The sequence below is a fragment of the Mastacembelus armatus genome, chromosome 9 (assembly GCF_900324485.2).
Source record: "Mastacembelus armatus chromosome 9, fMasArm1.2, whole genome shotgun sequence".
NCBI lineage: Eukaryota > Metazoa > Chordata > Actinopteri > Synbranchiformes > Mastacembelidae > Mastacembelus > Mastacembelus armatus.
The window spans coordinates 13,479,629-13,494,675 of NC_046641.1; the positions used below are offsets into that span (position 1 = coordinate 13,479,629).

At 36.9% G+C, this 15,047-nt stretch overlaps 2 protein-coding genes across 8 annotated transcripts; both read right to left on the reverse strand.

Moving 5' to 3' along the window:
* Nucleotides 1–37: 37 nt before the first annotated feature.
* Nucleotides 38–7,680, reverse strand: trafd1 (TRAF-type zinc finger domain containing 1). 7 transcript variants are annotated; one of them, XM_026322212.1, is made up of 13 exons: nucleotides 7,537–7,645; nucleotides 6,374–6,395; nucleotides 6,213–6,261; nucleotides 5,988–6,123; nucleotides 5,407–5,460; nucleotides 4,898–5,324; nucleotides 4,042–4,332; nucleotides 3,883–3,947; nucleotides 3,218–3,478; nucleotides 2,774–2,918; nucleotides 1,999–2,173; nucleotides 1,830–1,887; nucleotides 38–1,662 (listed from the first exon to the last, which is right to left on the reverse strand). In XM_026322212.1, the coding sequence occupies exons 3-13, from the start codon at nucleotides 6,245–6,247 to the stop codon at nucleotides 1,624–1,626; spliced, it is 1,686 nt and encodes a 561-aa protein (XP_026177997.1). In that variant the 5' UTR covers nucleotides 6,248–6,261; nucleotides 6,374–6,395; nucleotides 7,537–7,645; the 3' UTR covers nucleotides 38–1,623. The 7 variants fall into 7 exon arrangements, with proteins under 7 accessions (XP_026177997.1, XP_026178000.1, XP_026177995.1 ...); XM_026322215.1 differs by having other exon boundaries at nucleotides 7,412–7,599; XM_026322210.1 differs by having other exon boundaries at nucleotides 7,244–7,599.
* Nucleotides 7,681–8,246: 566 nt separating this feature from the next.
* Nucleotides 8,247–14,760, reverse strand: mob1a (MOB kinase activator 1A). The gene is made up of 6 exons (XM_026321850.2): nucleotides 14,582–14,760; nucleotides 13,746–13,912; nucleotides 13,411–13,504; nucleotides 11,942–12,075; nucleotides 10,869–11,032; nucleotides 8,247–10,301 (listed from the first exon to the last, which is right to left on the reverse strand). Exons 1-6 carry the CDS (start codon nucleotides 14,593–14,595, stop codon nucleotides 10,224–10,226), a joined length of 651 nt encoding a protein of 216 aa, XP_026177635.1. The 5' UTR covers nucleotides 14,596–14,760; the 3' UTR covers nucleotides 8,247–10,223.
* Nucleotides 14,761–15,047: the final 287 nt, after the last annotated feature.

Genomic DNA, 15,047 nt, shown 5'->3' on the forward strand with positions numbered 1-15,047 from the left:
GCCTACCAATAATCAGTCAGTGAACATCAAACCAGAATTCTATTTGAGGATGAATTTTCTCTTTAATGACCAGAAAACAAATCTATTTACTTTAATTTTACATGACAGTATGTTCCTCAAAGAACCCTAAGCTTCAACTTAATGTTATCATTTGTGTATTACTCATATTTATGTTGTAATAGCATATTGTACTAATATACCAACAGATATAGATAAGACAGATATTTTTCATTCCCGACCTCTCCTTGTTCTAAATCTGTATATTACTAAGACACTGTCAATACCAAAGTACACATACACACTGACAGTGACAATCTGATTCTTGTAAATACCAGCACAGTTCACCACAAACTGACTGCAAAGGAATTTGTAAAAACACTGCCATAAATTCAGTAACATAAGGTGGCAATAATTACAACAAAACTTATAAAGGATCCTGTTGTGCACAGGTAACACTACTGGTATGTTGCCACACACATGCCAAACACATTAAAATGTGAAAAATGCAGCACTGTTGTGAAAGCTCTTTCTGTTCCTCAGTGGCATGTATCACCATGACATTAAAAAAAAAAAGACATGTGAAACATACAAGTTTGAGCCCATATCTGGTAAACTTGGTTGAGCTAGTTATAGAAAGATACATGAAGCAACACTGACAACACAAACTGGAGCTGTGAAACTCTGAATGTCCTCATTAAAACATTTAATAAGACAGAGCATCAAGACAGATGTTCTTCAACACAAAGAGTCAAACATGACCAATACCAGAAACACTAAACCAGATGATTTCACTGATGATGCTCTCCACATGGACTTGTTGATCAACTGTAAGAAGGTAAACACTCTGGTATTGTCCTTAGTAAAAGGACCATTTGCAGACTTGCAGTGATCTGCGGTATAAGGTTGCTCATTTTGTATGCATTTCTCAAATGGATCTTATGTTACACAAAATATCTTATCAATCTTAAACCCTATTTAGAGGAACAACACACAACATTTTTCATAAACTACTTAAAAGAACATTAAACATGATAGACATCTTGAAAAAGCCATCGCCTCATAACACCACATATATAGTTCTAAAGATGTGAATAAAAACTGAATATTACTGTAGAGTATTAAAAACAAATGTTTTACAGTATAAAAAGACACTCGTTCAATAATCAAGTTAAATGTTTCTTGGTCGGAGATGCATACATTTATCAAATCTGTTCCTCAAGCCCTTTTTTTTTTTTTTTCAAAACAAAATAATTCATAAAAGTGCTTTAGGTTAAACACAAATGCAGAAAACAGAAACACTGATAAATACTCTGAAGCAACTAGCAAACAGAGGTGAGAAATACAAACATCCCTGCTGGCTGAAATAACACGGTGGAGATTAAGTTAATTATTGAATTTGATTCACTATAATTTATCTAAGACCAGTTGTTAGATGTAAAAACATTTGAAACAAATGTTAAAATAAAGCAGATTATGCAGGATAAACAAAATTCCTTACTTAGATTTTAATAGTAATGATCATAAACATACAAACTTCAACACACTGGTACTCACACAGGCACTTATCAAATAGGTATGTTTCATTTTGAGAAGTGTGCAAAAAGATAAATGAGCAGGAGACTCTCAGCCTTCCTGCTGCTCATCGTTCTGCTTCTTGGGCAACTGCAATAAAAAAAAAAAACAAACAAAAAAAACTTCCTTATGGTCATAATAATTTGTCGAGTGATATAAATTCTGTTAAGCAGAATTTACAAAGTGGAACATATGCAGCATGAATAATCACTGTTAATTAACTAAACAAGATTTGACAAAGAAGTATTAGTGTGTACCTTTGTCATTGGATTCCTTCTGCTCCCGCTCCCTTCTGTGTTTTCTGGTAGATTTAGTCTGGTAGACAGACAAATTAAAATCACAATATGAATAAAACCCAACAAAAATAATTAAGAAAAAAAAAAGTTATTCATATGACATTCTACAGGATCTGATCGTTGATTTTACCCCTTTAAAGATGCAGCGCCTGACTTGTCAGCATCACAGAAAGATGAATGAGCTGCTTCTGCGTCACAGTTGGACGTTTTCCTTTGACTTGGTAGTCCAGTGTATCCTCTGTTCCATTCCCTTAGGGTCTGCCCCTGTGCTAGGTCTCTGTCAAAGTCCTCATCCAAGAAATCAGCTATAAGTGGAGCAGGATGCACAATATGCATAAACAAATATAAAAATAAAACAGATTTAGAAACACACTATATATGTTCAGTATTCGTTGATACAGTCAGACAAGTGTTGAACTGTCACTACGGTTTTAATTTTAATTCTATTCATTTTCTATTTGATTTTGTCCAACCTTATTATATACCTGTGAAATCTGAATATTACCCACACAATTACAAATTATACTACAATACATCACATAAATAAAAACCACTACAGCCTCAATAATGACCACCAAAGAGTTTTTATCAACATCTCACACTGTAAACTAAAACATAACATCTTCCATGCTAAGGGAAATGCTGAACAGAGCAGAGGTCTGGAACCAGACTAATAGGTCATAATTTCATTATTTCATTTTATAGGTCTGACACACTGGGGACTTATCCTACTTCAGGATTGCAGATCACATCACACTGAGTTGTCGCATAAAATAAATACATCAACAGCGTGCAAGCATGTGTGAGCTGTAAATGCTTTAATCAGATTTACCAGAATGTTTTATTATTTGTTTGATTATGATTTTTACCAGTTTTTAATATTCTTTATACAATTTATACATTACCTTGGTGTTTTATTCTTCTCTGAAAGTCTGGAGACATCTGCCCAAAGGTGTCCTTAGCAGGAGTCAGTGGTTTATTGACATTTGATTTTATTATATTATTATTATTTAGTGGTTGGGTAGCCTGAGGACGCATATCGCATTTGTCCTAAAACACAACATAAAACACAACAAAACATCAGAGTCCTTCTGTCATATTGTTTAATCGTTTGTATTCAACACACTTGATTACATATTAACAAATGATCTTGACGTTGTGGTTCTTCAGTTTATGATGTGGAAATATATAGTAAATAGATGCTGAATTCTGTTTAATTGCCAATAGTACTGCCACATTTTTAACATATACCAGAATAATCTTCCTTCAGAAGCACTACATTACAGTATTTAAAGATTATTCAATGTCAATAATTAAGTACTGGCTGAGTAAGGTGATGAGCAACATACCTGATGGTGAAAGACCACAGCCTCTTCTAAAGCAATGCCACAGAACTCACATGGAATGACCACATCGCCCTCTAGTGGACTGGCTGGAGGACTGTAGGAGGCTGGGGAGACTGAGCGGGGGAAAGTTGGGATGTTGGAAGCGAGCGTGTCAGGGAGACTGCGCATAAGTCCTGAAGCATTCCTTCTCATCGTGTCCTCTTTAGGTGGAGAAGATGGCTGCTTACTGAAAGATGCAAAGGCGGAAGCAGGGCTGCACCCAGTCTGAAACAAAAAACCAGAACATAAGATGGAGATAAGGTCTACGTGTTCAAACAGGTAGTGCCTGGACTGTGAACCATCACAAAAAAAGACAAAGAGAAAGGTATGCGACTATTTTTATGGCATATATGCACTCTGCAACAATCACATTTGTCTAAACACAGATCTACCACTTTGCCATGCTGGCAAGAGAAATTAATTAGGATAAACAGTCTCCTTCTTCAACTTGAACAATCACCTCGGGCACCTGAAGTCTAGGTGACAATGAAAAGTGATTATCCTTAAATACCTGTATATGATGCACAATGTTCTTTATTAAGCTAACATTTATAATTAAAATATTAACATTGGTCAGGATTCAGCTCACAGTCAATGACCTGAGCAATGATTACACTGAAACCTCAAACCTGATGCAAAATGAGGTCCTCTTCTGGAAACAGCTCTTCGCAAAACTCACAAGGCAGCATGATATCTTAAAAAAAAAAAAAAACAAAACAAAACATTTAAATCACTAAAATTCTGACATAGGAAATCCTTTGAAATTATTCTAATCAACACTAATTTACCTGTTTGATCATGGTCCTGAACTGCACTTCTACTTGTCCCCGTAGTGAAGTGTGGGTAGTTGTTGTTAGGGGGGGACAGTGGAGAGCTTCCGGAGGTGTCAGGCACCTTCCCGATCTTGTGGTCCCAGATATCACTCCACAGGTTGCCCTCTATACCTCTAGCCACTGATTCTCCATCACTCTGCAGGCTGAGAGCCAACATATAGTCTAGGCCTGATGAATCCTCATCCTGTGTCTGATCCCCACGTAGCCATGCACTGCCGCTATTCAGAAAGTCTCTCTGTCCAAGCACTAAAAGAAAATGTGATTATGTAGGCATTACAGAGAATAATTACAGCTACAAACAGCAGCACAGCCATTTGGTCTGGAAGGTCTGTCATGCAAGAAAAAGATCCTTCAGTGTTCTGTTTTTTTGTTTTCCTCTTTTTGATGATAAACCCATAGTTTTTATGACAACATTTTACAAAGACTGTCTAACATAAGCAAACACTGACATTAAAATATACAGATGGATATTTCTTGTGTGTTATACAAAGCCATTTTGCTGATACTATAGAAGAGTTAGAAGTCTACCCTGTAAGGTTTTTGACAACTAATAGTGCTAAGAAGCAATGTTTTTACTATTGGGTCCTCATGTGGTTTCATCGTGGCCACACAGCTTTACAAATCTTATATCAGAAAGGGAAAGGGAATGAGTGTCTGTTATGGATACACACACTCTTAGTAGGAGACTGGATGTAAACAAGAAAACATCACAGGACACCTTTAAATTATGGGAGAGTTATAGTATTTAAAACTACAATATATAATCAAGAGTAGTTGGCACTTTTTTCTCGAGGAAATGTGATCAACTCACAATGGCTAAACGAAGACGTATTCCTCTGAGTAGTATAGCCCTGAGGTCCCAGTGCAGAGTTGTAAACTGTTGAGTTAAATGCCCGGGGAAAGACCTGCTGTTCAGCCGCACTGATGTTGTTATTTTTGGGGCTTCTTCCTTGGGCTCTTATGATATTTCGGACGTGGTGGGCTTCAAACCATCCCCCTGGAGACTGTAGTTCTACTGGACTGTGCCTCATCCTGCTGTTGTTCCTTTCTTGGGGTGGTGTGAGGCTTCCACATAAGGCTGGATGCACAGCTTGCTCCCTCAACATTACATTACACTTACAATGCAGGCAGGGCTCAGTGCGTGTACCACAATAATCTTCATGTTCTTTGGACTGACTGAAAACAAGCTCCAGCTCACAGTACTGGCACGGGACCAAACGCAGAGAACATTCAGAGCTCTGCAAACAAAAAAAAAAATCATCAAGAAGCATAGTTTAAAGATATAATCAAAGTGATGAAAAATTAAGGAATGAGAAATACCTGATGGACATCAATAAGATTCTTCTCAATCTTTAAACCACACTTGCATGTAATCTAAAACGAAAGAAAAATGTTTAGTTATAATCATCCAGGCTCAGTTTGACATTGATTTCTTGTTTGTCTTTTGCTTTTGGGATTAGGATTGGAGATAAAGGTGAGTGTAGTATGTGGTTGTGATGTATCCTAGCTAACTACTGTATGTCCAGGCTAAAGCAGCCTCAGTGTCTGTAATATATCATAAGTTAAAGGAGATTACAATAGTGATACTGTCAAAACAAACATCACCATAACAAGTTCACTGGACAGAGCCTAGTGTTTTCCTGTAAGACACTCACTGTTCAAACATGGACACTTGTTCATAACAACTGAGGTGTCAGTTTTACTCCTGACACCTAAAAATCATAAAAGTCACAGATTCATTTCAGTTTTCACATTAAAGCGGGTTAACAATGTTCAACAGCTGCTCCAGGCTAAAGAGATAAATACATTTCTTCACTTTTGGGTAATAGCCGTAATTTTAAAAGTGGGGCACATCTATATAGCAGACATTAAGGTTACCAGCGGTGGTGTTCAGATTTTACCTGCGTATGCTCCTGCTGCTTGTGTTCCTGCAGATCGGACCGGGGCACAGGCTCCTGGCACACATCACACAGCGCGATGTTTCTGTGACAGTGGATCTCATGGGTGGTGAAATTAGCCTCAGGAATATCATGCTTGCTGGAAAGGTAAAGCAGATTTTTTTTTTTTTATTCTGCTTTCACTACTCCATCAAATTACCTCACTTAATGTTACCTATTAATACATACCAATTGCCACAGAATTGTTTATTTTCCTCTGCCATGACTTCACCAAAGCCTGTGGACAAAGTTTAAGGTTAGAAAATAAAGACACAAACCAGCTTGGCTGATATTTCAAGAGAACGCGAGGGGTGACTATTTAGACCTTTTTTAGGGGGGCTCAAGCTCACCTAAAGTTAACCTCAGAAACCCCTAAAAAAAAAGCAAATTATTATTCATTAGGCCTAATGTCAGATTGTGTGAACATGTTAGTTAAAAAAAGAAGGTGGCAGCGATGGATTTCATTGTGAAGATCAAATCCTCAAGTAAATTGAAAAGCAAATACGGTTGTTGGCTGTCCTGACTGTGAACACTGGCTCATTAGTACTGTGACTCAGAAAGTCTGTGGTTACAGTTTCACTTTGTGAATAACATTAGCTGACTAAGCTGAACACTTGCCAGATAATGAGCTGATGCCTCTTTACTATTTTAAGTAGAGATGCCAAACCTATTTAGTATTATAAAGGCCTGCAATTATTCTTCTTCATTAACAAATGACAGAAAAGCTTTCTGTTTACAGCAGGCTTAAGGGTAACTTTGCTTCATATGGCGCATTAAAAACCCACTGCTAAGCTCCATGCAGTCTTTATGATGGAATTACACATACTGGCTATGCAGTTACACAATTTATTCACGCATTTATGGACAGTGAATTCCGGCATTGGGCAAACACTCAATAGCTCAATAAATCTGTTTTTCCATAGATGCATTTTTTCCCCCAAAGTAAACAACCAGGTTCAGGTGAGAAAGTCACAACGGCTCATATTTAATTACAACGTTACAAAGTGTCTGACAGTAAGTTACACTCGCCCCAGATAAAAATGCACTGCTCGAAGCCATAAATAAGAACATGTTATTGACAGTTAAACAAATAATACTTTACCAAACTGACCCATATTTTACTAATATACATTTTAGCATCTATACATTTCAGACTGTAAACATTTTCAAAGCTACTGTAAAGAGAAACGCTAATGTTGGCTAACTGTCAGTTTGCTTACCCGGTGCTAAGTTAATGTTAGCTCATAGCGATGGCCTGGATTAACACGGAGACTCTCCGTCAACTTTAACCAAGAAACATCTTAAAAACACCTCAGAAAAAGTTGTTCAGCGTTAACTAGTTAGCTGTGTTGCCTGTAGCTAACTGAGCTACACAGTTTAGCACTGACCCAACTTAACGGAGACTAACTAACTTCGTCTGCTCTGTAATGGCCTACAAGCTAATGTCCTCCGCTGCCCAACCAGGAACAACGAATAAATCCGTTTCGATATGACCATTCGTCAGCTAATTTACCTGTGAGTGTGTTATCAAAAAGAAACTGGCAGCCGATCGCTAACTAACTAACAATGATCGACAAAAAGCAGCTCGGTATTTCCTTCTTGCTCTACCGAGAAAATAATCATGTTTCGCCCTGAGCGAGGTCTGTCAGGCTGTCTATGTATTGTCCCCTCAGGCACTGGCACAACCAAACCAAATTCTGCTCTAACGATTTATATTGTCTAAATGAACTAAATAGAATAGTGATCTGGACTTATAAACTGAGTATGTATTATAGAAGTTGACAGGTAAATGTAAAACGCCTAAGCCCTAACTCAGGGGAAAATACCTCTGCAAGCTGCTTTGTGATTGGTTGACTAAACACCGTGCGTTTGTCAAAACGTCTCGGGTGATACTCCGGATTTTAGTTAATTATATGTGATATACCAGCACTTTTTCTTCTGCAGTTGTGATAAATGTGTTAATATACAGTATAAGGACTATGCACATGGTCAGTGTAAAGACATTTTTTTAAAGAGTTTTTAAAAGTTTTGCATTAATTTGCACCCATTTCCTTTCAGTATGATACATTTTTAACTTGGTGTACCTAATATACTGCCCACTGAGCATATACATTAAAATATTTTTTTACTCACATTATTGATATTATCACCACTGAAGGACTGAGACCACATAAGTGTTGTTCCATACACTAGGTATACACAAAACGAATATCAACACAGCAATGTCATTTCAGTGTTTATTGAGCTTCTGATCTACAAATACTGCGATATCAGACATTTGCATTTTTTGTAAGGCACAGTTTTGTCCACAGAAAAACACTGATCTTATTTACAGCATCTTCCCATTTATCATAAGCCCCAATTGGACCATTATTGTAAATATAAAAAAACATATATCAAATATAATTGCAAAGCCTTTGATCCTGATTTAAAAAGGTCAAGTCAATGATTTATGGTACAATGTAATATGAAATGTAACTTCATGCCAAATGTTTCAAAGCAAAACTGAGATAAAGCAATATATTTTTAAAATGTGACAAGACCAAGAAAATTTAAGTTACATATTTAAAAAAAAAAAAAAAAAAAAAGCAAAAATAAATGAATATGCACAAAGAGGATTATTGTAAAAGATGCTGGTTTGATTTTCTTTTAACCAAACAAGTTGAGAGGATGTATGTGGACAATTTGCAACTGAACCCAATTAAAGATTTCACATTATTCAATAGCTTTGTTTAGACAAATAGTCTTATATTTCACACTGTACCTAATCATACTGACCTGTTCCTGGTGATGCATTTATCTACCTGCTCTTAATTGGTCACATGATTGTCTGATATGAATTTAGGACCAATACGAAACAGCTCATGGACCAAGTTCCCTTGCACAAAGTTTGCCAAATTACAAATTCCTTAGTAATACATCAGTTTTTTAAAGAATGACAGTACAAACAGCCCTGCTGTTGTAGCCAGAGTAAAGCACAGGAAATGACCATGAAAATTACACATGCACCAGGACTAACAATGACTTTTGCTGAAGAACTACATATATTTCATGTCACTCATCCTCATCATGCACTGGTGCAATGGTTATAATCTGTTACCAATCTCAGGGAAAAATTTTGTATTTAATGAAAAAAAAAATATATATATATATCAGCTTCAAAAGAACAACCACAAAGAATTCTGCAATTAATTTGGATTACAGAAATGAACTAAAATGACATTAGACTATTTCTGCTGGTGATAGGTTTGGCTTCTACTACACTACTGTTTCATAGGGCAATTATAAAAGCTTTAATTGGCTATTTAATAAAAACTATAAAGCAGATTAAAAGCATCACTTTAACTATCGCATTTTACTATTTAATTATGAAAACAGCCACACAAAAAAAAATGTGCAAAACAATATTTCATGATCAGACAGAAACAGCTATAATGCAACTGATGGTGGTGTTTTTTTTTTTTGCAGGCAAGAACAAGGGCAGTTGTCTTTTGCTGGTTCTATTCACATGTAATTGTGTCAAAGAGCTTGACAACAGGAAACATGTTAATCAAAGTAGAATTTCACGTACAGACCAGCTTGTGACAGAGACCTATATACTATATGCTGGAGCATTTTTGTGCTGTTATTATATTGAAAATATGTTGCACTTATATGTTTACAGGCAAAAAAAAGACCTGTTTAATGTCTCTGCTTTTCTTGACTGTTGCCTGTTACTTTCCATTGTAAACTAAAGATAGTTTAAAAAAAAACAAAAAACTCTAGGATTGGGATTTGGTCAATGTAATTACAATACCTAATAGTTAAAAACCTGCCTATCAAGTAAAAATATTTTAGACAAAACACTATACACCAGCCTCTGAAGGGGCAAGGTTCTGGGCTTGTGTTCATTTTAACTTCCAAATATCCTTGGTCCAATATAAAATTCAGTAGGTTCCTCTGACAGAGGCTTTAACCACAGTCCTGTGAAAAAACAGCTATCATCTAGAGTGGCAAAAACGGCTCAAAGTCAACAGAAAAAATAAAAGGAAAGGTACAGTACAAACTTTCAGAAAATGAAAAGTACAGTACAAACTTTCAGAAAATGAAAAGAAGAAGGCACAGATTTGAAGAGTTGAGACTAGAAGTCAGAGGTAGCAGAGGTCACAAAGAGGGACAGAGGAAAAACAAAAACTGTTGTAGATGGTAATATGTGATCGTCTATCTGTCCTTGGAGCCAAGTTTCTCAATCAAGTCCTGAAGCGGAGCAAGCTCCCGTCTGTCGATAAGGTTGAATTCCTATAGAAAAAAAAGGTAATTCATGTCTTATAATAGAGACCTTTTTCATAAAGAAGGAAATCTTCACCACATAGTTAACATACAATAATGTAACTAGGCACCTGGAATAAAATCATTTATCACATCACACATGCTGAAATCCTCCTGCCATGTGAAATTCTCTTTAGTAAATGTCAGACACATAATCTGGAAAATTACTAGGTTTATCTGTTGGCTTTCATACATAGGTCGCTGTTAAGAAAATGATCCATGTTGACTCTGTCCAAACATGACAGGGCTGTTGCAGATATAGCCACAATGCTTGCATAATAATTGGCATCTTGCATAGATGAGACTAGGCACTACAGATTTACAAGAGGTTTTCTTTACTTCAAACTGTAGCCATATAAAAAAAGTCAAAAATGTTAGTAACTCCTCAGTAGGCAATTTAACAGAACAAATTCTAAAGAAACATACTTGGGAGTGCTTTTTCAAACAACACCGTGAAATGGATTAAGGTACATGACTTAATAGGGTTTTAGATAAGTAACAATGATTAAACCACATGTTGTAATGGGATAATCCTACCTGAACAAAGAAAATGAAGTGCTTGAAGGAGGTGTTGAGGTGGGCCTCCTCCTGCAGCTGCATCACAGAGTCAAAATGTTGGTGGTAGATGTGAGCGTAAACCCTGAACAGACGCTTCAGGATGGTTTTAGCCACAGACATGAAGTTCTTGGGAAAAGGAACTCCTGTGGGTCAAAAGGCGATGGAAGAAGCTGATGTGAATAGAAGCTCATGCATTTATTCAATTGCCATTAAGTCTTTAAGTCTACATCAGAATTAGACTAAAGTTTACTAAAATGTAAATGTACCTTATGTGCCTAATTAAAACTCCATTGTCATTATATATAGCTCAACAGAAATATCTTTCCATCTGTGAAACATTGCAAATCATAATGTCACATAGATAAAAACCAAGTTAAAATGAAATTCTGTGTCAAATACTTTTCAGTTCCTGTCTGTATAGCTGTTAGTTGCTCTCAGTCCAGCCTTCAGCGTGAGATATGATCAGTTGAACTGAAATCAGATGACTAACTTGGGACAGTGAGTTACACTGCTTAGTCTTTTCTGTGTGCTTACAGTCACTGCTCTACTTTATTCTTTTAAAGATAGGTTTATTTGTATAAAAAGGGATACGAGTCCTTTTTATATACCATATTTTTTGGACTATATATATATATATATATATAGTACATGTAAGTCGCTTTGGTGTATAAGTCGCATTTCACTAATTATAATCAAAATTAGCCTATGAACAACATAGGCTAGGCATAACAAAATGCGAAAGTGCATTATGAAATTCCTTTATCCATGTCCAGTAACATTAAACAACTGTGTCAACATAGGGGAAAAGGTGAACCAGCGTGTTCGCCCACCTCACTCAGGTTGTCTGAATGCGGCGTGAGAAAAAACAGTGCAACATATAGTCCAGAAAATATGGTAATTACCAAAGAGAAAACAATGTTAAAATGTTCAAAGTATAAATGTCACAATGGAAAAACAGCTGTGCTGTACTTCATGGAGATAATAAAATCTTTAAAAGGTAAAACTGCAGTCAAATTGCTTGCTAAACTGGTGCAAACAAAAAAAACTCTCACCGATCTTGGAGGGGAAAAGCGTCTCATCATCGAGCTGATCCTGCACCCAAGTCATCAGGTAATCAATGTACTTGGGTGCAGAGCATTTGATAGGCTTCTTAATGTTGGTGCCATCAGCCCAGTGATACTCATACCTACAGAGAAAGAACAAAATTTAATAATTTAGGTGAACATGGACTCATTCTGTCTTTGTGTATGCACATGAAAACACCACTTGGTCCAAGAAGAGCTAAAAAAGAACAGGAGTGAGAAATGCAAAAGTATCTAGAGTTGTGTTCTTAATGCAGCTATGTCAACAGGAAGTGAACTGCGGTCTCTTCCTCTTGATTACAGACTGAACACAGAGTCTTGGCAGGAGAAGGGATTGAGGAAGTTCCAGATCTAGATTCGAACTAAAGAGCTTCTACAGAGACTAGATACTACGTTTAATTCCTGTTTTTCCTCAAGTGACATTAAGATGGTGTTTTTCAATTACATTTACTTTTACTAACTCAACTATTCACAATCTAAACAAGTTCTTTCATACAAATCTCACTTAAACCACATTCACTTTTAATTTATAAATGGATAAAAACATAAATTTGGTTTCACTAAGACATAAACCACAGAGCAAGATACTCATCAAAATCATATCACTCTTTGGCTGTTATACAGTAGTAGAGTTATTACTGTTCTGTAGAGGCACAAACCTGTTATTGAGTCTGATTGCTATTCATGTTTAAATTTCTTAAAGTACTTCGCCGTTGTGACACATCTTTGTCTGCCGATTCACGTAAAGTTCCTTCTGTCCTAAATTTAAACAAATGCCCGTCAGCCCAAATATTTCCCTTATTTCAGTAAAACTGAATAGATGACACCTACCACAATTTTGAGGGTTTCACAACTTGCTGTAGGGTATGTTTATGTTGCATTGTTACATAGACTATATGCGCTAATGTTATAAATAAATACTTAAAAGGTCTTCTCCCTTTCCCTATTGCCTCTGAGCAACAAGGTTCTGGGCTTGAACATTTGTGTGTGGAGTTTGCATATTCTCCCTGTGTCTGCATGGGTTTTCTCTGGATTTCTCCCACAGTCCAAAGACATGTGGGTTAGGTTGGTTAGTGTAGTAAAAACTAATAATTTCTGAAGTCACTACACACGTTTAAAAGTTTTCTGTGTCTGCATAATGTATTTTCAGCATAGAAACTAAGCAGCAGATTGATCACCATTTGTTGTACCCTCAATTACAGAAGAATTATATTATAGTTGTAAAAACATAATTGCATCAGTGATGCATAGTAAAAGAGATTAATACGATCTTTGTGGTTCACACAGATATTTGACATACATTAATTTTTTGTTCCACACATATATATATATAATTTTTTTTTTTTACTTACACATTTTACTCATTTGTGGCATGTCACAACGCCTTCTATGAAAAGGTCAATTATAAAGACTGTACTCAAAAAGGTTTGGTCTGTTACCTTGGTCCAGCAGACATCACAGAGCAGCTGGTCTCAGTACAGAACTCAGTGATGGTGCCATACAGCATGTTGATCTGGTTGAAGAAATCCACCGCTGAAAGAAACAATGCTCAATGCATATGTAAGGTGTTTACATGGTATATATGTTGCATTTTAACATATCCCTTATTTCTTTATATTCTAAGATGCAATGGTTTCATCTTATTTCCTTTATCATTTGGTGATGCAAATGTTCAACCTCTGTACAATTATCATTTTTGTTTTCAAATTGAAATGTTTCATTTGTTTAATGAGTTATATACTCTATAAACAGTTTCTTGTATTCATCCACTCACTGTTAACAGCGATCCACTCATTGAGATCCTCTCCCTCTGGCAGCATGACAGCCTGCCTCAGGTTTCCACTGCCCAGTGTCGCCTCAGCATGTTTCAGCAGCTCGTACTGATGGGACCCCTCTGGGATGTTCTTCTTGGGCTTGAAAGTCTTAGATGAGCGACTGCCACTGTGAAGAGATAAACACAGAGCTAAGAAATGATCTGCACACAAAACAAGGTCTTTAAGAAGGAGCTGGCCTTGGCATGTGATGATCCTCCCTGTCTGGTCTGTGCACACACCACCTGCAGAACGGCTTCATTATAAACATCTATTAACTTGTTGCTCAAACAAACTTCATGACAGAAGTAAAGCCTTAACACTTGTGTTGGCCTGTTTTCTGCGCCGTGCAGCTACAGAGGAAATGTGACAGTATCTCTGTCAAAGTAAACAACGGAAGTTTGCTCGACATTTAGCTAGTTAAGTCCCCAAAATAGCACAGCCGTGGCTGCTGACTAATGTTAACAAATCTAACCTCCTATGAATAAATTAGGAGCAGGTGATATAAGCTAATCTGGCTAACTAAACACCAGGTTGGCCACATTTGCAGTTTCAAAAAGTTAAAGAGTTGGTGAGTGCTGGCAAACTAGAAATAAAATAATGTTACGAGAACGGATAGTAACACTAACGAAGGCCTGTTTGCTTTTAACCTAAACTTACTGGGGTTACAAGGCGCTTAGAGACTTGTTTTCTGTAACGGTGCCTTATTTTCAGTCACTTCCCCTGGTGAAACTTGGCAGCAGCGCAGCTAACATTAGCGTTAACCGCAACTCAGCAAGACGCCGCTAACTTTACTTACAACAGAAAGCTCATCTTGTCGAAAGAGTCGTCGGGGAGCCTCGATTTGAACCTGTAACCCTGGTTTACTCAGCAGAAATGTGTTGTGCTATTACACCGTCCGAACCACTTCCAGTGCTGCTTGCTAACAGCACCACTCAGGCTAACCCGAACTGCACCCAAATGAGCTCTTCCTCTATCGACGCTCTGTGGAAGCTCAGCAGGCAGACTGGCGCCCCCGCCGGCCATACTCAGGTACTCCAGGCCCGTTAACCAAACAAAACCCTGCCAGGAAACCTTTTCTAATTTATTACCCGCTATTTCTTTTCTTTTCTTTTTTGCTGAAAAAAAACCAAAAACTTTTAATTTTTGCGAAAATTTGTGAAAACTAAAGTTTTTCCGTGTAAGCCCATTTGAGCCCAAATGTGCAGTGCTGTTTAAAAGTAATTATTTTTGGTACACTGCAAATTTTTCAAGGTACTTCACAA